Source organism: Protopterus annectens, chromosome 5.part1 (assembly GCF_019279795.1).
Source record: "Protopterus annectens isolate FY-2018-M chromosome 5.part1, PAN1.0, whole genome shotgun sequence".
NCBI classification, from domain to species: Eukaryota; Metazoa; Chordata; order Ceratodontiformes; family Protopteridae; genus Protopterus; species Protopterus annectens.
In genome coordinates, this window is record NC_056736.1 from 614905927 (window position 1) to 614928287 (window position 22361).

Consider the following 22361-nt stretch of genomic DNA (forward strand, 5'->3'; position numbering starts at 1 on the left):
AAAGTTTCTCAATCAGCCTGGTGTTTTGTTTCAGAAGAAATTCATTGTGATGTTCATTTTCTGTCACTCTAGTATCCAGGTCAGTTACTGTTTCCTCTTAAGGCAAGAGTCTGTTCAGATTGTTTTTCTACTATTCCATTTAGAAGTTCCAGTTGTTTACTGCATTGTTGTTTGAAAATATCCATTTTGTGTTCAAATTTGTCCATTTTTAGTGACAGTTCTTGGATGTTTGCTATTATAAGATGTAATTCTTTCTTCACTGCATTCTCCTGGTGTGGGTTCTTCAAGTTGCTCATCTTGAGATCTCCAGTAGAAAACGTCTTGACAGGAATAATTAAAAAATTCTCTTGACTATGTATTAATTTTTGGAAAATAATAAAGAGTCTATGTTAATCTATCTTTCAGTATACTTTTAGATAGATTTTTCTAAAAATTAAAGTATATTTTCTGTCAGGATATTAAAATCTAAGCAGAGCTATGGATTTCTGCTGCTATTAGACTGGCATCTTGGCCACGTCCCCCAATACACAGATCTTTTGATAATACAATGTAATCATAAAATCAGATTCCTGTAAGTGATGGACACATGTTTTAACCTTATTATAACTTATCAGAATAAGTAGAAAGGAACCTAGCTTCTGTATGAGCTGTGTCTTATTCCAGTCAATGACATTACAAGGGATGACCTGAAAAACATTTGTAGCCATATATTCTTGTCAAAATTTTTTTATTAAAGTGCCACAGTAGAAAACTTCATGTGTTCTTAGGTCCAATTTCCTTGCATTCAATTGCAACAGATCGTTAGAATTTGTGCCATTCTGGTTTTGATAATGATTGAAGTCTCTTATTTACTGATATACTTCTCTATAGTCATACTTAGATATGGATGTAAATAAATAATTTTTGTTAATTTCTTATCTGGTAAAATAAAGACAATCTACATTTTTATTCTACGTAGAGAAAACATTTGAAAATGCACTACTTACCAGTGAATGCTTCTTACGCATCGAAAGCTCTAATGTTGTTTCATATAAACTTTCAACAAAGTTTCTAAGGCATGGAACATTTACTTCATTTTTAACTGCCTGTGGAAATACAATACAGTGTGTATCACATTGTGATCTAAAATGTTTTATCATTTAGGAGAAAGTCATTTATCTTATTCTCATTTCAAGCCTTTACTCTTACCCTGGCTTTGGGAGTGGCCATAACCACATCTTGTCAGCCTTCACCAAAGAGTGTGGTACAAAAACTAACCTGAACAGTTGAAAATTCTAAAAATGTAAAAAGAATATATACAGCCATTGTATCTTTATTCAGGATGGCAAAATCCTATCAGTAGGGCATAATGTTGCCTGCCACAATATCTGTCTATCTATATATATATATATATATATATATATATATATATATATGTACGTACATACACAACTGAAAAAACAATTAAGTACTTCAGCTGAGACTTGAACCCAGCTCCTAAGGAGCATTGTTCTGCTATGGTAGTAGCTTTGCCTAGTCTATATCCTGTTAACCGCCAGATTTTCATTTACTTATAGTTAACATAAGCACACACACACACACACACACACACACACACACACACACACACACACACACACACACAGTTATGCTATTAACCCATACTACAGATTATTTTTGCTCCCAAAAATTGTTTCAAACTGTTAGGTACCAGTGGCATGTGAGGAAAAGAGAAATGCACACATCAGAACACTGCAGTATTTTTAAAATATCAGCTCAGACACTTAAAGAAAATAAAATAAGTTTAGCAACAGAATTGATAAAAGTGACAAAAAGGCTTGATTAATGGCTTTGCTGCAATAACACATGTAACATAAAACTGCAACGACTTACAACATAAAGGTAATTTTTTCAGGTGTTCTGAAACAATGAGTACCTTTTGCTGTTGTCATCCTGCCTAAGTAGTAAATCACAAACAGTACATTCTTACACCCTTGATGATGGCCGGAGTGGACAGTGCAATCAGTTCCCTGCATTGAGACACTTCACACAGCAGAGAAGCATTTATGAAAACATATGTGGGCTCCCTGTACAAGTAAGACTGCATGTAACCGTCCTGGACATGCCATGGGTGAGCAGTCAGTCCAGTATAAGGCTTTGGCCAAAACATCATAAAAATCAACCTCTATCAGAGGACCTCAGAGAAAACACACATATTAGAACAATAAGCTGTTGGGGTAATTTTATCTTGGAAAAAGAGGGTCTAACTGAAGAGGATGTGGCATCAGATACCACTGGGGTTAGAACTAAAATTGTCTTAGAAAAAAGACTGTACGGACCTATGTACCTACAAATATTTGTTTAAGCCAATAAAAACAAAATAAAAAATAGATCTGTAACATAACAAGAAATAAAGAACCTATGACGAATGCTGAACACACCTTATCAGCATTTTGTAATCACTGAAGCTTAACATACACAGAATCTTTAAATCCTGTTACAGCATTAGACTTGTGTTGTGAAAATGTCTAATGGGTACAACAGCAGAACTCAGATGTGTTTTGCTCAAATTTGTGGTTCTTTACATATCACACCTTTATGTTTATCTATATGTTTATCTTATCAGAAGCGGCATGTAAACACAAGAACACAGAAATATTGTACGTCATCACCTTTATCGCCACGCACAAAGATTACTTACCGCTGCCACAGGAACGAGAATTTCCACAAACAACCCTGCTAGTGCATGCTTGATGTCTTTGTCTTTAACCTCCAGAAAATACTGAGCACATTCCTATGATGTAAATAAAAAAGACAGCTGTTTCAGTGTCATGGAAAGATCAGAAACAACAAAGCACAAAATACAACTCTTACAGCTAAAACTGGAAAAAAGTATTTATTGGACAATCACACTTTGCTATCTTTCCAAGACAATTATTTTGTCCTGCTGCATGTTGAATAATTGCAGCAGCAATCTGATTACACTGCTCTATTATATACTTCAGCTACTTACAGTACCATACATTAAAAGTGCTGTTATAAAGGCATATATCAGCAAATATAGATGTCCTTGCAGTGCCACTCACAATATTAATGAAAGGAAACTAAGGACGAGTGGCAATTTTGAATCTGTCTATAGTATATATATTACATGTCTGCTGATGCTTTTATTAAAAAAAACAATCTAGAAACAAATCATTGATAAAATGCAATGTTTTTATATGGTACTGAAATGTCTGATGCTTTCTTATTTATTTAGTGAATGCACATGTTCTATTGCACAAATATAGGATCAAATCATGTTTTAATACTAGCTATGCAGTTAATTGTCAATATGCTTTTTTCTCCTGTAACACATATTGAAACTAACAGGCATATCTTACTTCTTCATATAATAGCTTGGAGTGACCACCTGTCAACATCTTCCATCAAGTACCTTCATTAGTGTGGTCAGGAAATACTTGCATTTTGTCTCCCAACCCATGTTAATAGGTAATTAATAGGCTTGTGGTCATAGTACCACTGAGGAGCCTTGCTGAAATTCCCAGTTACCCCCCAAGCACTGTCTGGTTAATTGACTTGCTCAGAAGCATAGCTTACAGCCTTAACTCTGGGCCAGCAGCCGGTTATTAGATGGACTATTACTGTCTTATAAATAAAGTATCCTAATTGCTGTCCACTCTAGCTTATACAACAACAGCACTGGCTCCATAATATATGATGTGTTCCCAAATATATTGCATTATAAAAAATATAGAACACTATCAGGTCCACTAAAGGAGTCCATGAACTTAGGCTGGCCAAGCCAAACATAAATATAAATCTTCTTATGCTATGTTAGAAATTTAAGAAACAATACCCTACATTGTTTTAAACATATTCAGAATGGCATATCTTATTCTAACCAACAGACATTGCTAATATTATTGCAAAGAAATGTAGGACCAGTTTCACCTCTGAGACTTCTATCCAAAGGCTTGAAATATTTGAATACCAATTATTTCTAAATATTTTTTTTTTTATTTTTTTTTATTTAGCATTTGTTTACCAGGAAAGTCCAACTTGGAACGTAGCCAATTTTCAGCGGAGGCCCGGGGAGAAATGCTCCAGATGCTTGTCTTTGAAATATCTTTTACTGAACATGCAAGACCAAAAATATTTCTTTCACATGACCTGACAATATAATGAGTTGCTTATTTAATAGGGTTAAGCATGCCTTTGCAGATGCACTCCTCAAACTGTTTAACCTAGGTTTAGCTACTGGTTTTGTGTGGCAATGCTCATGCATAAAGGTGGCTTTACAACTACCCCAGGTAGTTAAAGACATATCAGCCTTACAAGTCTTACCTGCAAATCCATGGAATTGATTATAACTGACTTCATAAAGTATAATATCAAGAATCTTATTAAACTTTACTTCCAACAGAAGATTAGATCCTGTCTGTTGAATTTGGCAAATATCTTTGACAGGGTGACAAAGTCTGCAGATGGTGGTCATGCAGTGCATGTAGCATGTTTTGAGTGGGCCAAAGCTTTCAACATCATGTGAGAGCTAAATGCTTTAAATATCAACCCATATATGGTAAGATGGGTAGGAAGGGTCTATATTGAATCAGCGAATGCTTAAAAAAGCAAAAGCTGATTCATTGACCCTAGTTAACCAAATGCTGACAATCCCGAACACTCATTGCTGTTCCACAAAAAATACAAAAAAAAAAAAACTTAAAACAGTTTTTAATGTGGGGGGCTTAACCCCCACACCCCCTACTTAAATATGCCAACTCCGAGATTGCACCACAGTGGAGGAAATGGCAAACTCCTGAACCCGGGCCAGCGATTTTTTGCCCTGGGAAAAAAATCACTGTTCTGGGTGTTCGGGATTGTCAGCTTCCGCTCAGATAGGGTCACTGAATTAGCGTTCGCTTTTTTAAGTGTTTGCTGATTCAATATATACCCGGATAGGAAACCAGCTGAAAGACAGAACCCATACTGAGCAAATTGCAGGTACCTTATCAGAAAGTATGAAAATGACAGTGGTATCTTTTAAAACTTTATGCTGGGACCTCTCCATTTCAGTATTTATTTGTTAGATCTCCAAGCATACAACCAAGATCTCTGGTTAACAAAGTCTGCAGATGACTGCAAATTGGGTGCTGTTGTTAAGTCATCTTCTGACACCCAAACACTCCAAAATGAACTCTGCCTAATAAATTCTTGGTGTATTAAAATGAAATGCTAAAAGGTGTAGAATCAGCAATTTTGATAGACAACCCCTCTGCTCATCATATGGTATAAACAACATACCTCTACAAAACAAAAATGGAGTCAGGATCTTTGGTTGATAGCTCCCTCTCTTTTGACCATTGTGTGACAATCATTGTCAGGAAGTCCTTTTAGTTTGCACAATTACTTGCCATCATCAAGGTCTAACGAGGTAATCACTGCCTTATATTCAGCACTGATCAGCCAAATTATCAACTAAAACACCTCTTTTTGTGATGTATCTCACTAAACATATCAAACAATCGGAAAGCCCCCCCTAAAGTTCCTAACCAAACAGATCACATGCTGAAGTCCCTAAGGTATCAAGAGGGGTTGGAAGCTCTATTTCTTTAGTCAGTGTCTCATAGACTTTTAGGGGAGATCTCTGTCTCACTTGCCATGCCATTAGAGACCCAGGTTCCAAACCTGCATTTCTGGAAGTCTAATATCTGGAGCAATATTTAACTAGAGACCGAAGTCTTCACCATATAGATGAAGATGGTGGAGGACAGGTTTATAAGCCAGCACCTCCCAAACCTCTGGAATAAACGTCCCCTGCATGTTAAGCAGTGTGACTCATTATCTTCCTTTAAACATAAGCTAGACGACTGGATGGACATCCATAGACTTACTCTGGGATTGACTGGTATGGCTGGTCTGGAGAAAAGAGGTGGAGCCTGAGGGAAGGTACTAACAAGGTATAAATGATCATAAAATGGAGTTGGAGCTCGACATAATAATTAAGGTGTTTACCTCACAGACAAGAGGGTCATGATTTGATTTTCACTAAGAGAGGCTGTCTGGGCTTAAAATGTCTCACAAGCCTTGTACTTATCTATGAACTTATAAAACTTAGTAGCATTACAATATCGATGAAATTCATGAACACTATTTCATAGTTTTTATTCAGGAGCATGTCTAATTAATTTCTATAATTCTGAAAATTTCAGTGAATGTTATAGTCTTTGCCAAATACTAGATTTGAAAACTTAAAATGTTGCCAAAATAAAACTACTGTCACTGCATTCATTTTGCATAAACCACCACAACACATTGAAGCCTACAGTGAATAGTTTCTATGTAATAATGTTATTTAAGTAACTATTTATAATATTAAACAGGTAAGTGATCTGGTCAGTAAACCTTTTTCAGCTACAACAACAATGGTAAGTGTGTGTGTGTGTGTGTGTGTGTGTGTGTGTGTGTAACAATGAAGGATGGCATTTCCTGTTAAATTTTCAATATCACTAAGATGTTGCATTTTTTTCTTATTAACATTTGGTTAATTTGCAAATGACTAATCATTCATATGTGGTATCTATTTTTGCTTGTTCCCTCCTATTGTTGGCCAACAGTAACAGATAATTTAAATTTGTGGTACTTCAAATCACTTTACACTGCAATGTTATTTGTAGCAAGTCACTGTTTGCAAAATGAATGACTCCTTCCTTTCCATATACACAAAAATATTCTACATTCAAGTCATAAAAGCTGTCTCCAGTAAGTGTTTTTAATAAGATCTATACACATGCGGTTGCACTGGCACATGGGATTGTTATTTTATAGGAGATTATTGTGTACTAGGACATTCTCTTTTCCTCGCTATTATGTCACCATAGAATTATTGTCTATAGGTGCAGGAGGTGTAAGGGATATCCTCTCATATAGTGGTTTGTGTGTGTGGGGGGGGGTTATCCCCTATAAATATGCCTACTTAGAAGAATGCAGGGATGATTTTGGTAAACTGCTTTTGTTTTGTTCAGCCTAATCAACCATGTGTTGATCTTTCACAGCTGAAGCTTTCAGATCACGTTTTCTGTGCTATACAGCATATTGTATATGCACCCTAGTAATTTTTCCATTAATAGGGGGGTAATCCGCTGGTTTGCATGTGGTCTATACTTTTCATACTCTCCACTAGCGCATTCTGACAGTGTGATTTTTATCCAGTGCTCATTCTCTCTCAAAATTTTTTTTATTTTTCAAATACAGCTGAATAAATTCCATAGTATTTGTACATAATATCTTAAATAACTATGTACACTATTTACATCAGCCTGACACTATAACAGAGCTCAATATGTACAATTACTTTATAGGTGTAACAATCCAGTTATCAGAGTGTATTTGTTCAGTTATTGTAAAGTGTCAATCAATGATAAGACTTTTTTCTGTGGATTATTAATAAATGGCTTAGGATGAATCTTTAATTCTTTAATTTTAATTTTAAAGAATGCTGGGGTCTTCAGTAGGCTGTAGAAGTCTTCCAAAGTCAGTATTGTGTTTGTATTCCATCTTCTTGTTTTACACTTCCTTGAGATTGCAAGTATTGTTCACACTAGATACATATTTGACTCATTCAAATGAGGACCTTTGTATACATTTAATAATACTAGAGCTCTAGATAAGTTAAACGATTCATTAAATAAAGCTTGTAAAAAGTTTTTAATACCATTCCAAAATGTCTTAATTTTAACACAGTCGAAAAAAATGTGATTCCAATCTGAATTGTGTATTTGCTCACACCTCCAAGATATTCCCTTTCTGGAAGAATTAATTTTAGCAATTCTATCTGGAGTAAAGAATGCTCTGTGCAAGCATTTCCAATTAAAAAACTTTCCAGTATTGTGTAAAGGATGTATGTTTTATTGATAATAAAATATTTGATTTCATTTCTTCAGTTAGCTGTAAAGTGTGTCCTTTTGTTATATAATTCCAATATGAGGATTTGGGTGTTGTTTTATAATTTATCAATATCTTGTAAAATTTTGAAATACTATTTCCCATGTCATAATCATTATATATGAGTTCATATAGCTATTTCATAAGTTAAGGTATTTCTTTAAATGAAGAATTACTAATTATTCTGCATAAATCTTGCAAATATGTCAGAATGCTTTGCATAGCTAGCCAATCTTGTTGTGGAATTTTGTATATTGTTTCTATTGTTTGCATATCGAAAACTTTTAGTTCTTTCATACATTGAAACCAATAAACCAATCCTTTCTGTTCCCAGGAATTAATTATTTCTTTGTATATTTTATGTGGATAGCTCTTTCTAACTATGAATAGTGTTAAAAGATCAAACCAGATTTTTAAATCTATATTTGCATTAATAATTTTCCTAAATGAGTCAATGTAATGATATGAGTTTTAGCGGGCTTGGTTATGTTATATTGCATATTAATACATATGTGCCATGGTAAATTGTTTTTATCTGTTATCTGCAATTTTTTTTGTAAATCAAATTCATTTATAGATAATACAGTTAGTAATTCAGAATAATTTGGACTTATCCAATCTGAGATAGTTTTAGATATTGATGCTTTTATATATGTTTCTATATCAGGAAAGTTTAATCCTCCCTGTTTCCATGGTCTGATATGATGTATTAAAGCTATTCTGTTTCTTTTGGGAAACCATAAAAATGTTATTAGGCATGAGTTTATTTATTTGAATATATTTCTTCCTAGTAACAGTTGTATTGCCAAAGCTATATATAGAATCTTGGGTAGTAAAACCATTTTTATTAACTGTAGTCTATCTTCAAATGTTAATATTATTTTGTTCCACTTTTCCACAGAGATTTTAATTGCATTGATGATATTATTGTAGTTTTTTGAGACTAATTCATTATTATTATCCTTGCATAAGTCAATTCCTAGATATTTTAAGATAGATTCTTGTTTCCCTATAATGTGATTTCACTTCATCCGCAATTCTTTTTTTTATTTAAAAATAAAAATTTTGATTTATTGAAATGAAGTCCTGTAAAATGTGTCAATTAAAATATTTAAGTCTTCTAATGTCTCTCTTGTATTGCTTAATGTTAATAATATATCATTAGCAAAGAGCATTACTTTAGAATTGTATTGTTCATAAACATCTACTCCTTTGATTTTTGTATTGTTACATATTAAATCTGCCAATATTTCAATAGCCAAAGCAAACAGATTCGGTGACATGGGACATCCTTGTTTAGTACCCTTTGTTATATGTATAGATTCACAGGTGAAAGGACCTAGCTTAACATATTCTTTAGTAGATGAACAAAGGAAGGAGGAAATTCAGATAACATCAGAATTTTGACTAAACAGTCCCAATTTAGGGAATCAAAGGCTTTCTCTATATCCAAGCCAATTATGAGTGCTTCTTTATTTTCTTTATTAGCATAATCTATAAGACAAATTATACTTTTGATATTGTCATGTGTGTTGTCCATGCTGACTGACTGGCTACTCTAAAGTAGCCACATATACAGATTGCATTTACCCTTACCCTTGAGGCCTGTGGTTATGGCTAAAAAGGGTCAATGATGATCAGATTACCCTGTTAACAAATGAATAAAATAAGAATTTTAAAATCTGAAGCAGTAATGGTTCAGTACAGATGTTACTGTTATGCACAGAAAGCCTAGGAAGGCATTTCCATATTAATGAGAAAGACACTCATATAGCAAAAGGAAAAACAGGCAATGAAATTTGTAGTTGATGGCGTGCAGACTATTATTTGACTCTACATAGGACAATAATTATGATAAATATTTGTGGTCTCAATTACAAATATTTGAGTTTTAGACTTCAAATCCTTCAGAAAATGCATGGTATCACATATCCTGTTATTTTAGCAACTTTCTAAGTTTATAACAACAATATTTAAAATTTGTCCCTATTTTTGGACCTTTGTCCCCCATTATGTTAAGCTTTGTCCAGATTTCTTGCACTAGGAGGTAATACCAGCCCCTATTTGGACTAGTACTATTAGTAATACCTCCATGTTATCCTGTCTCTGAGTGATTTACACAGTCAGCATGAAACTTACCTTTTGCGCAACTAATTTTTCCCTTAACTACACAACACGCAATATTATATAACCATGGCTTGTCAAAAGCTATGAGGCATTTGCACAAACTATACAACCTATCTACTAAATAGACAAATGAAAGATCAGAAAATGTATTGTACTCAATAGAAGTTGTCAGATATGTAGTGGGCTAGATGAAAATATAATAAGATGGTATTATGAATAAAATAAAAAGTGCCAAAAATGTAAGTTGTAGATTTGGTACATTACCTGCATAAACTGAAACGATGCTTCTAAATCCTCAACAGGATACATCTTAATGCGGAAGAACTTCATTCCCACTATCAGACTTATGGTGCTCTGTATTACATAAGGACTGTGCTCTTTTTGTCTCAACTCCTTTAACTCGGCAACAAACTTCTTTTTCACAGCTGGAAACCTAGAAATGAAAATTAATATTAAGGTACTGTAAGGACTTGGATAACTAGCACAATGTCATGTAATTCAGATAATCAGCTGCTTTTGTTATACTTTTTATAGTCTATAATTGTTTCATGTTGATGTTAAAATGTTAACAGAAACTGCAAGGCAACCAAAATATTAGTATATGTACACACACACACATATGTGTGTGTGTGTGTGTATATATATATATATATATATATATATATATATATATATATATATGTGTGTGTCTGTGTGTGTGTATGTATGTATATATATATTTATATATATATATATATATATATATATATATGTGTATATGTATATCTATATGTATGTATACCATACCAAGCAGCTATGAATAACAGCTTTAAGAATGGTGACAGGGAGAAACTAAAACATTCAGTGTAGGCCTACAATTCACAAAATGCAAGTGCTTTGAGCGCCTTACAAACCTTGATGGTCTTTTGCCAAAAACAGCAGAACTACTGAATTTTAGGCTCAGTTCCTGTGCATATGTAAATCACAACTGCTTGGTGCACAGAAATGTAGTTCTAAAATGTATAGAAATCAAGTGGATTCAATGTTTTTAGATCTAGAGTTTTTTTGCCCAAAACTACTGAATCTTCGACTCATTTTCCATGCACACATTTACATCACAAATGCATTTCACGTGAGTGCATAAAAATGTAGTTTTAAAATTTATAGAATTCAGGTGGTACGATTGCTTCAGATCTAGAGGTCTTTTTGTCAAGGACAGCAGAACCACTTAATTCCAGGCCCAGTTCCTGTGCACATAGATTCATAGATTGTTACTAGGATAATGACGCCAGTGGCCTTTCTAAGCCAAGCCAAGTTTTCCTGAACGATTAATAAAGTTCTGCATCCAAACAAGACATTGAGGGCCAGGCATTTATAAGCTACCTCTGTCCATAAGGGACATGGGTGCCAGGCCCGGCGTAAATTTCCTATTCCTCATCCTTTGGTCTAGATTGCACTTAAACTAGGAAATAGATGAACTCAGCTTCACATGCCTGTTTCATACGAGGGACAGTCTCTGGGACACATATCTGTCTCTCCAGCATGGTCTGTTTAAGTCACAGACAAAATTTGTGTCTCTAGACTTTGTATTTCTGGTACTCTTTGACTTATGAATATGTAGGAGATTCATAAGTGTGAGGTTTGAAGATGCCTTTTAAGCCCAGCATAGATCATCCCTCAGCAATCTATAGGAGACTGAGTAGATGGAAAGGCCTTTAAGGTGCTCTGCATTAAGCAGATTTGTTATGCCTTGTATTGTTTTTGTAAAGAACCACTGAAGTCAGTCTAGCTGCTGCATATGCCTGGTTGGGTACATACCAAAGCGAGCATTGTATTCTATGATTAGTCTGATAAGGGCGGAGTACAGTGTGATAATGACCTCTTTTGGCCTAGATGCTATACACTTATTAATCAACTATGTCTGTCTAAGTATATGTTTTATGTATGTTTGATCAGTTCATATATTTCTATTTTACACATTCATATTTTAGGCTGACCTTCTGATCTGTATGCCATTTGATATTTACATTAGTTAGACGTTTGTCTGCTTTATCTGGTATTTATATCTGCTTAACTCTTTTCATTCTCACAGTGCCTAAATTTCTAATTGTCTTTTGCAGGCTTTATTGTTTGTATATATTTGGATTGATGGGACGTTTTTGCTGTTTCCTGTACATATCCTGAGCTTTTCTTCTTAGACTCCACTGAAAATACTATCCTCCCAGATGGAAATTCATGGTCAATAAATGTACTAAATAAACATTGTATTGACAGATAACAAATAATATGGTTCCTGTGGGAAATAGGACTCATACATGAGACTTACACCATACACTCCTTACTTTTGAAATTGTAAAAAATTAAACATCTGTAAGCTTTTCTAGGACACAAAATAATGGATTATGTGTGGAAAAGGACCATAACTGAGGAAGCATGAATGATAAAGGTGGAGATAGGTATATGAAATATAAGCAATAGTTTATTAATAATGAGGCAATTATCACAACAGAAGAAAAAAAGAGATTAGGGCACGTCATAATGCAAAGGGGCAGATGTTGGTGTTGATAATGATTCACATGAAATAAAAATAACAAATATTGATTTAACCTTCTAATTAATGCAGCCGAACTGACACATAATGTGTGGTACTCCAAAGAAATGGGGAGTACAGTGATAAGGTAAGTACTAGAAATGTAAAGAAAGGGGCGGAGACATGACATTTATTTATTTGTTTGTTTAATTAATTTTGTTTGACAGTTGCATAAATGGGCTACAACCTGAGCCACAAGACAGTATACAAATCTTATACAATATTAATAATGCTACAATTCAGAGATTACAGATAAAGTTTATTTTTTACAGAAAAAAATAATAAAACAGTGACTTCTCAGTAAGTCCGATGCATGCCTCTTAAGTGTACCTCATTACGAGGAATGTACCTCATTTGGGGTCTTAAAAAGTTCATATTCCTCGAAGTTCCAATAAGTTCCACATTGAAAGGGTCTGTAACACATTCAGTGTTGGGAATTTTTTTTAAGTGAAATCCATGGTAAATAGAAATAAATCATATTAATTCATTAAAAGATCTTCTTTATAAGTAAAACCAGCATATTCTAACCATCCTATGACCTTCCTAGCTGAAGTTGTTAGTAAGCTGTTAGTACTTGTTCCACATTTTGCCCATTTGTTCCACATTATGAGGGCTAGTGTTCCTCATTTTGGAGATGGAAGGTTGAGAGCTATGGTCCGATGTAGATATTCACACCACCAAATGTCCACTGTTTCAGAGAACAGACATTTTACAGGCAGTTGAGTTATCTGATAAACTATGCCCCTAAATGTGAACAAGTACTTTTTCATTCCTTATGCCTCCTTAGTCTCCCTTTTTCACTTACCTTCTTACTTCTATGGAATTCTCTTCACTGACTTTCTCTCTAAATATACCATAAGCCCTTACTTCATATTGCAATTCCTGTTTGTATTAGACTAACTTACCTTTAATTTCCCTACAAACTGTCTAAAATTTGTATAAATATTAAATGATTGTCATATAACTTTTATCGATTCTTACCCAATGTTTTATATTATCACTAATTTGTTATTCAACTGCAGATGTTTTTATTTTTGAAGATTGTAAAATTATTGCTCTTAAAATGTTTTGTTATAATTTGGAGCTTTTCTCCACAGGCCTCTACTGAAAATAAGCTTCTACTCAGCTGGACTTTCCTGGTTAATCAAACGGCAATAAATAAATAAATAAACAACTGACAGCAAATACCTATGTGTGACAGAGAACGTTAATTTCCACGGTTCTTTGATCAACATTTGGTAATGAGGTAGAACTGAACAGATATTCAGAAATATATTTTACTGTCATCAAAGCTTTAAGTTATCAGCTTCATATGTTTGTTTTGAAGTGTCGTGTCATAAAACAAGTGGTGGATTTCTTCTTTCACAGTCTTTGTACTAGAAAGGTAGAGAGTGTAAACGTAGACATGGGCAACGGGGAATGAACTGCATGTGCTCTAATGCAGTAAACAATAAGAAATAACACAATATGGGAAAAAGTAGCATTATATGTCACAGTGAGTCAGGTTCTAAACTAATACTAAATGGTCATGCTAGGGAGATTTCATTTATTTCTTTAAAAGGGAATCCATTTTGGCCTAAGTACTGGCAGTTATCTTTGTAGCACTAAGGACATCTGTTTGTCTCATAGATTGTTTACTAACCAGCTTTCTCTTCGTTCTGAATTTCAACTGGAAGGTGGCTGCACTTAGTTGGAAGTCGTTTCCTGAAAGTTCCATTACACAGGAAGAGCTAGAGGGTTGCTTGAACTAGAGACTTGGTTGTAAAGAGCTCTCTTCATAGTTGGTCTGTGCCTGGGAGATGAAGCACTTTCTGCAACTGCAAAAGGTGGTGACTGACACCAAGAGAAGAGTGGGAAGGACAGGGACGGGAGTGGCCAAATAACTTTTTCTAAGGTGGACCATCAGCCAGGGTACTAATGTACAGTTTGTTAATGGGAGTTTCTATGTTTTATGTGTTGTGTCTTGAATTTAGAGTGGTTATACGTAACCAAGTATTCAAGTTTATGTCAATGATTTTCTAAATCAGGAGTCAGATGACTGAAAATGGTGTAACAAGATTTCTGCTGAGAGGAGATGTTTTCTACCATGATCCCTGCTTCCTGAGTGAGAGTGAGGGATCCATCTTGTTTCCCAGGTGCTTCTGACATACTCTGTATACCTGAGTGAGAGGGAGGGATCCATCCTTAGTCTCAGGTACTTCTGACATACTCTGTATACAACTATACAACTTTAGTACTACTAGATTCAGTATTGACATGGTAGACTTTTTGTCAAAGGGTTTGACATTTGTACTATCTAAACCATTGAATATAGTGGATACTATTGTTGATATTAAATCGTACACTAGAAAATTTAATTTTAATTTGTCAATGGGCAATGTTTTGGACTTGACCAATCGTGATAAGTTTTACATCTCTAGTACTTACAATCCCCCTTTACACCCTGTGCTAGAGTTTTTTGAGAAGTGTTGTGAATTGGATATTAGACATACCAACATGATTAGATCTATGCGAAATAACACTTCTAATACTAATAAAATAGAGCATGATTATTTACAGTTTTTTAGATCACAAAACTTAAGTTTTTTGCAAGCCAGACAAGGGCGGAGGGTTGGTTGTTTTCAGTACCTTGGATTACCAACAATGTATGGCCAAACTAATTAAAACTGAAGCATATGCCAGTAGTTCACATTCAGAAGTCAATATTGCGTATAAGAACATCAAGGAATGCATTGAGGATTTATTTATAGAGAGTAGGATCGATCAGAAGACCTATAATTATTTAACAACTTTGTTTCCTAGATACCCTTGTATTTTCGGAATTCCTAAAGTTCATAAATGTATCGAGAACCAACCTTTGAGACCACTTGTGGATAGTAGAAGGTCACCAACTTATTCATGTGCTAAAATTGTGGATGCTATATTACAGAAATATTTAGCCAATGAGTCCCAAATCTGTAAAGACTCTTGGTCATTTCTTGATAAAATAGGAACCTTAGAGTTCAATTCCCACTATAATTTTCTAACTATAGATGTGAGGGATTTGTACACATGCATACCACATGTAAAAGCACTTGAATGGGTGGCGTTCATGCTAAAGAAACATAATGCAACTAACAGGGAAATCAATTTAGTGTCTGTACTTATTGATTTAGTACTTACAAATAATTATTTTATATTTCAAAATGACTTTTTCTTACAAAAAGTAGTTGTTGCAATGGGGTCACCATGTGGGGGTAGTATAGCCAATTTAGTCATGGCGTACTGGGAATCTGAGTTTATTTTTAACAACAATGACTTCTTCAACAGGTTTATTTTTTATACCAGGTTCCTGGACAACATCTTCATTTTATTTAATGGAGATGAGGGTGAGAGTGAATTGGTATTGCAATACATCAATAACACCACTGATTTTCTCCAATTCACTTCCACGTTTAATACTGACAGTATTGCCTACTTGGATGTATGCATAAACAAGAATTACGTTATGAACTGCTTCACAGCAAGGATATTTAGAAAAAAGACCTATTCCAACACGTTCCTCCACTTTACAAGTAGCCACCCCTTTCATCAAAAGAGGTCTGTCGTCAAAGGCCAACTGGTAAGAGCAGCCAGAATGACGAGCCTGGACGACGACTTCCGTGATGAGTGCGAAACACTTAAAAGTATGTTTTTACATCGAGTTTACCCTGAATTACTCTTAGATACACTTATACATGAAGTGATGGATAAGAGACGTGAAAACATCTATAACCCACTCCTATGTGTAAAGAACATTATGACCCCTCTGAATTCAGGTACCATGTTAGAAGAAAGTACCACAAATTATGTTGTAACTACTAGTCAGGAGGTAAATGAAATTAAAATTAAAAACACGACCAATTTTATTACCACCTTCAGTAGTGATAGTTATGCTTGTTTAACTATACTGCAGAAGAATTGGGAATTGTTCAAGTTGTACCCACAGATTTATGAAGCAGTAGGGGAAAGCCCTAAAGTGACATTTAGGAAAAGTAAGAACCTTAAAACACTTCTGGAAAACCATAATACATCTTTAGTACAAAATCCGGGTATGACCAAATGTTATAATTGTAATTACTGTAGATATGTGGAGGAAACAAACTTTTTTCAGATCAACGGCATGTCCTATAAATTAAAGGGTAGATTTAATTGTAACTCTACCTTTATTACATACTTGGCTAAGTGTACATCCTGTCCAGCCTTCTATATAGGAAAAACAGAGAGAAGACTACGGGACAGAATGTAAGAACATCAATATGCCATAAGGAAGTGTAAACATGAAAATGCCTTAGCTGAACATATTTCTGTTCACAATAACCATGCTTTTAAATTTGTGGTTATCGACCAAGTGAACATCGATTGTAGGGGTGGTCCAAGGCCACTTAAACTTGAGGAACTAGAACTAGCCTGGCAAGTGAGGTTAAACGCCTATTGCCACCCAGGATTGAATGACTCTTGTTTGAAATTGAATAGTCTCAAGAGGTGATTTGGTTTAAGCACACTTTTATTAAGTTATTGTTTGGTAAAGGGTTTACACTAATTTTTATTTTTTATTTCAATTTTACCCTTACCTAAAATATTTTAATAACATGTACTGGTTTGTTGCTTACAATCCATGGTAAACATGGGTAGTTGTGTACCATTTTTAGTTTATCATTATGTTTTTACTGTTCGTTTTTTCCACTGTTAAGTCTCGAGAATAACTGGTTACTGTTATTTTAAATTGGAAATGTTTATATGTTTCAATTAGAGTTAATGGACTTGTTAATTGTTTAATTCCTATATTTAAGGGAACTACTTAATGGTTTTAACTGTTTCTGAAGAAGTCAGCTGATCAAGCTGATGAAAAGCGCTTAAACTTTGGTAATAAACTTACTATCTGGACTGTTTGACTGCTCTGGTACCTGTTTTTTGTTTTATTAGTTGTTTGCCAAGTTGTTTCTGTAATACTCTGTATGATACCTGAGTGAGAGGGAGGGATCCATCTTGTGCACCAGGTATTTCTGGCATACTCTGTATGATCCCTGAATGAAAGAGAGGCATCCATCCTGTGTACCAGGTACTTCTGACATACACTGTATGATACCTGTGTGAGAGGGAAGGATCCATCCTTGGTTCCAGGTACTTCTGACATACTCTGTATAATACGTGAGTGAGAGGGAAGGATCCATCCTTGGTTCCAGGTACTTCTGACATACTCTGTATTATACCTGAGTGAGAGGGAAGGATTCATCCTTGGTTCCAGGTATTTCTGACATACTCTGTATGATCCCTGAATGAAAGAGAGGCATCCATCCTGTGTACCAGGTACTTCTGACATACTCTGTATGATACCTCAGTGAGAGGGAGGGATCCATCATTGGTCCCAGGTACTTCTGATATATACTGTATGATCCCTAAATGGGAGGGATCCATCCATTGTCTCAGTACTTTTGACATACTCTGTATGATCCCTGAATGAGAGGGAAGGAACCATCCAATATTACAAATACTTCTTATATTATGGATGCAGAGAAGTTCAGGGACTTTTAAACAATGTGTTCTACTGATGCATGTATTTAGTGGGCACTTCTGTGAAATTCCAGTGCTTGCAGATCTACATATAGCAGAAGAGTGGTTGCCTGGAAGCGACATTAATCAAAACAAAATTATTTATTCAGTGTAGGTGAAGTACAAATGATCTTTTTGAGGTAAACAGATTGCTAAGGAAAATGACTGTAAAAACAGACTAAATAAATAGTGAAGAAATTTTTAAAATGCAGATGTAGCGACACATGCTATTCAATGTCTTGGGTGAGGGGCAACAGCTGACGGTGGATAAAACGTGCAAGGTAATAGAGGCAGGATGTTTACTGGCTGTAGATATCTGATAAAATGTGGCTAATAGAGTGGAAGTTAAACAAATAATACAAATAATCACTCTGACAATATAGTAAATGTAACAAGTAAACCATATGAGCGTAACTCTTACAAAATGAAAGTGCAGTACAAACGTGTCTCAAACGTATTTCTATATGAAATCTTATATATACTTGTTAAATGTAAAGAGAAAATGTCAGACTCATATCCTAAATCTGAAGGTACAATATTTGAAAGCAGAAAGTTTGAAAACTAGTTTTTGAATTGCTTTGTATTTTGAAGACAGTGTTATTTCAAAACAGTGAAAATTAATGCAATATTGCAGCAGTTGGAAACACAAAGGATGAATTTTGCAGGGGGGCATTCCCCCATGCACTCAATGCCCTTCCCCACATTTGCTTGCTTCTATGCATTATCTCTAAATCACATTAATACGGAAAAATCTGCAACTTTACAAACTATGCAAACTAAAGACAGCATGGTTCAGCTGAAAACAGGGAGACTGAGTACATTTTTAAACAATAATTAAATCACAAAAGAAGCTCCCTGCATTCTCTATGTGGTGGCTTTACTTATGTGTGTGTGTGTGTTTATTTATAAATACACTAATTCTATTGGAAAAATACTGTGAGAAAATCTGCAAATCCAGCAACTGTGCTATGTAAAGGCAGCATAATTTGTCTGACTATTGCATGAATAACTTGCATAGAGAATTCTAGTGCAGTTGACCCTGTGCATTTGAAAAATAACTATTCAGAAATGTTCAAATTTTAAATATCCAGCTTGTAGCATAAAGGGATGCAACCCTGATTATGACCACATGACTGGGGTTTGAGTAGTGGCCTCAGCACTGAAGGAGCTGGATCGGAGTAGGACAGAGTCCACTCACCTCACTCATGGGAGAGGGTATGAAGCCCCTTGTCTGGGCACACATTTTGTGGTGGAGTCAGTGTTGTACATTGGCAGTCACTCCTTCTTGATGTCTACAAGGGGGGTGGAGTCACAGACATGTACATTGCTAAACCCATCACATACCCTCACCCCCACTCCCCCACCAGATGCTACAGGTGTGCAAAGACGAAAATGGTAGGGCTAAGGGAAAAGCTCAGTGCATCCATGTACATTATGGTCCCACTCTCACGCCACCTGATCCTTGGCTCATGAATGAATAAGCATAACAGATTAAGCCATGAGAAAAAAATGCATGGGCAGGGGAAGAGGGTGAGGATAATCATTGAAGGACAGTGGAAACAAAAATTACTTTTCAAATAAAAGGTTTTGAATTATGCTTTTTGGAATTATGGCATTCAAATACATTAGATGCTTCGTAAGATCACAAAGCTGAGTTTAAAGTAAAAAGCAGAGACCTTGGCTTTTTTTTTATCTGAGTAACTATGAACTATCTTTTTTGGGTCTATTCTGAATTCAGAAATTGCATTTAAATGAATCATAAAAACCTGGAAAATAATTCTGAGGTAACAATTCTGAAACCTGCAGTTCTAAAACAACTTTCTGACATTCCCTAATTTCTTTACTTTTCCCTGTGTTGGGTTCTGACTTCACCATCAAATAATGTTACAGGAAGAGGTTTAAAACCAAGCCTTTCTCAACATTGTGATTGCAGACTTGGAATGTATTAGCAGTGGAGGGAATACAGACACTAGCAAGAGACCGTGTTTCAGGCTTGCAGCTTTCATTATTTTGTATGTAATTATTCTGTCGCTTTTGGGTTTTTTCATGATTTTGCTCTCCAGTAATATGTGATACAAGATTTCATGGTAGACCCAACTTATCATATCATACATCTTCCAAAAATATGTAAAAAAAAAAATAGACCCGCAGATTCAAGAACTCAACATTTATTGCAGACTTCCAAATTTCTATATTCTGTCACTGATTTGCTATCAGTTGCAGATGATTCTAGGAAGTGTACAATAATAAATTATGTTGGGTCAACTATTAAAAACAATTTATAAGGTGTTGTACTAGAGTGGATAGAAATGAACAAAACAGCTAGCATACGGAGTGAGACCAGTACCTGCTCTGATTCAAATAGCTTTTAAAACAGTGACCATTTCAGATTTCTGCCTTAAGATATTATGATTTACATTTATGTCCTGTCAATTACAAAATTCAACTGTCAACCAAATTTCCTTCAGTGAAATTCAGGCCTTTACTGTGACTTTTATATATTAAAATTAACAAATAGATTGCCAAAAAGGCACTATTACTGAAACAAGCAATGAATAAACTCCTGCAGAAACTAACACTGGCAAAAATAAAGGTAGTTCTTTAAGCAAACCACAAAAAACAGGAGTGCTGAAGCTCAGAGAGATCAGATCAGATCCTGATGAAGTCCATTCAATTAGGACGAAAACGCATGGTGTGATACAAAGCGTTAATGTGTTTATGAGTTTTTGCAGTTGAATAGTAATAAATTTGTATTTGGCCTAAGTAAGTTTGTGGCTTCTCTCTGAGCTTCAGCACTCCTGTTTTTTGTGGTTTTCGTGATTTGGAGAGCATCCGTTTTTCTTGGTTTGTAGTTCTTTAAGCAAACTGTAGGGAGATAGAGGTTAATTAATTCAGAGGGTCATGAAATGGAATGTCTGTGGATAGTTTTATGCATATTTTTCTGTGCTTTGCCAGCATTTTTCTGGTACAATACTTTCTGCATCTGCCATGGGACTTTTGTTTTCTTGTAAATTAAAGCACTGTCAAAACTTTTCAAAATGTTGACATTGTCAAGGCTTCTGTCATCATAGCATTACCCTACCTTTGCAGTTGGCCCCTTTTTTATGGAGGTAAACATCATCAAAAGCATGCCTGCAGGTTTCTGTCTCTCTGAGCTATTAACGCAGACAAATGCAATCCTCTTAAAAACTGTGTTACCATTGCTAAAGAAATCACAAAAGAAATATGCAACCACGACAAGTTAAATATGCTTTTTCTGTATATAAGGAGCACAACCATGGGTAACCTCAGAACTGGCACAAGCCATTCATGACAACATCTAAGGCCAAACTGCACATTTATTTAGTTGCCACATCTGTCAACTAACTGTATTTCTACAGAGAGTGTGCAAGAAAACATTATAACAGTAATACCCAGTTGCATGTGCTGAGCAAAATAAAAGTTAATAGCTGTAGTACCTGCCAGGAGTAAGCATCGTGCAGGAGTCTGTCGTCAAATGGCCAGCTTCACTTTGTGGATGAAGGCTAAGGAGCCAAATGCCTAGACAATGAGGGAGAAATCCTGAAAATCTCTAATATCTCAGCTGTATTCTAGCTGTCATGCCACGGCAGAATATTTAATTTTTAAATTTTGTCTGTTTTTAGATTCACAAGTAACTGAGTATGAATCACTATGTATATTACAATACTTGAATGCCAAAAAAATATTTCTTGTCTCCTCCCCACTCTTGACCATCAACTTCTGTTAGTGTCTGTCCTTGTCTGTTGGGTCTGCTGAACCCTACTTGAAGAAAGCACTTATCTGAGATAAATAAAACCAGATTATTTGAGAAGAATGGGAAGGCTCACACATCGTGTTTTGTTTTTGTACGGGACTAAGTAATGGCATATTATTTGCTTAACTCTTCTGTATTTTCTTGGTTTTGGCCTGTACAGCTTATTTTCTACATAATTAATCTGAAATACTCCGTTATTGCATACATATCTGTATTTTTTTTTTTTTACTTGTGAAATGCTTTGTATTTTACCTGTATTGAGCCTGAAACTGGTCAATATTGATCTTTGCAATACCCTGGTAAACAAATATAAAAATAAATAAATAAATATATAAACAAACAGGCAGTGCTCCTAAGGACTGAAAGGAGTTTATTGAGGTCCTAAAGAGACTGAGA

At 35.0% G+C, this 22361-nt stretch overlaps 1 protein-coding gene across 7 annotated transcripts in view; it reads right to left on the reverse strand.

Moving 5' to 3' along the window:
- The window catches only part of FRY (FRY microtubule binding protein), a 2210679-nt gene that overhangs the window by 1029150 nt on the left and 1159168 nt on the right, over window positions 1-22361 (reverse strand). For all 7 annotated transcript variants that reach the window (XM_044073229.1, XM_044073230.1, XM_044073228.1 and 4 more), the window contains exons 8-10: window positions 10315-10483; window positions 2681-2773; window positions 987-1085 (exon numbers count right to left, since the gene is read on the reverse strand). In XM_044073229.1, coding sequence (XP_043929164.1) covers window positions 987-1085; window positions 2681-2773; window positions 10315-10483 — 361 coding nt within the window. The remainder of the gene's footprint in view (window positions 1-986; window positions 1086-2680; window positions 2774-10314; window positions 10484-22361) is intronic.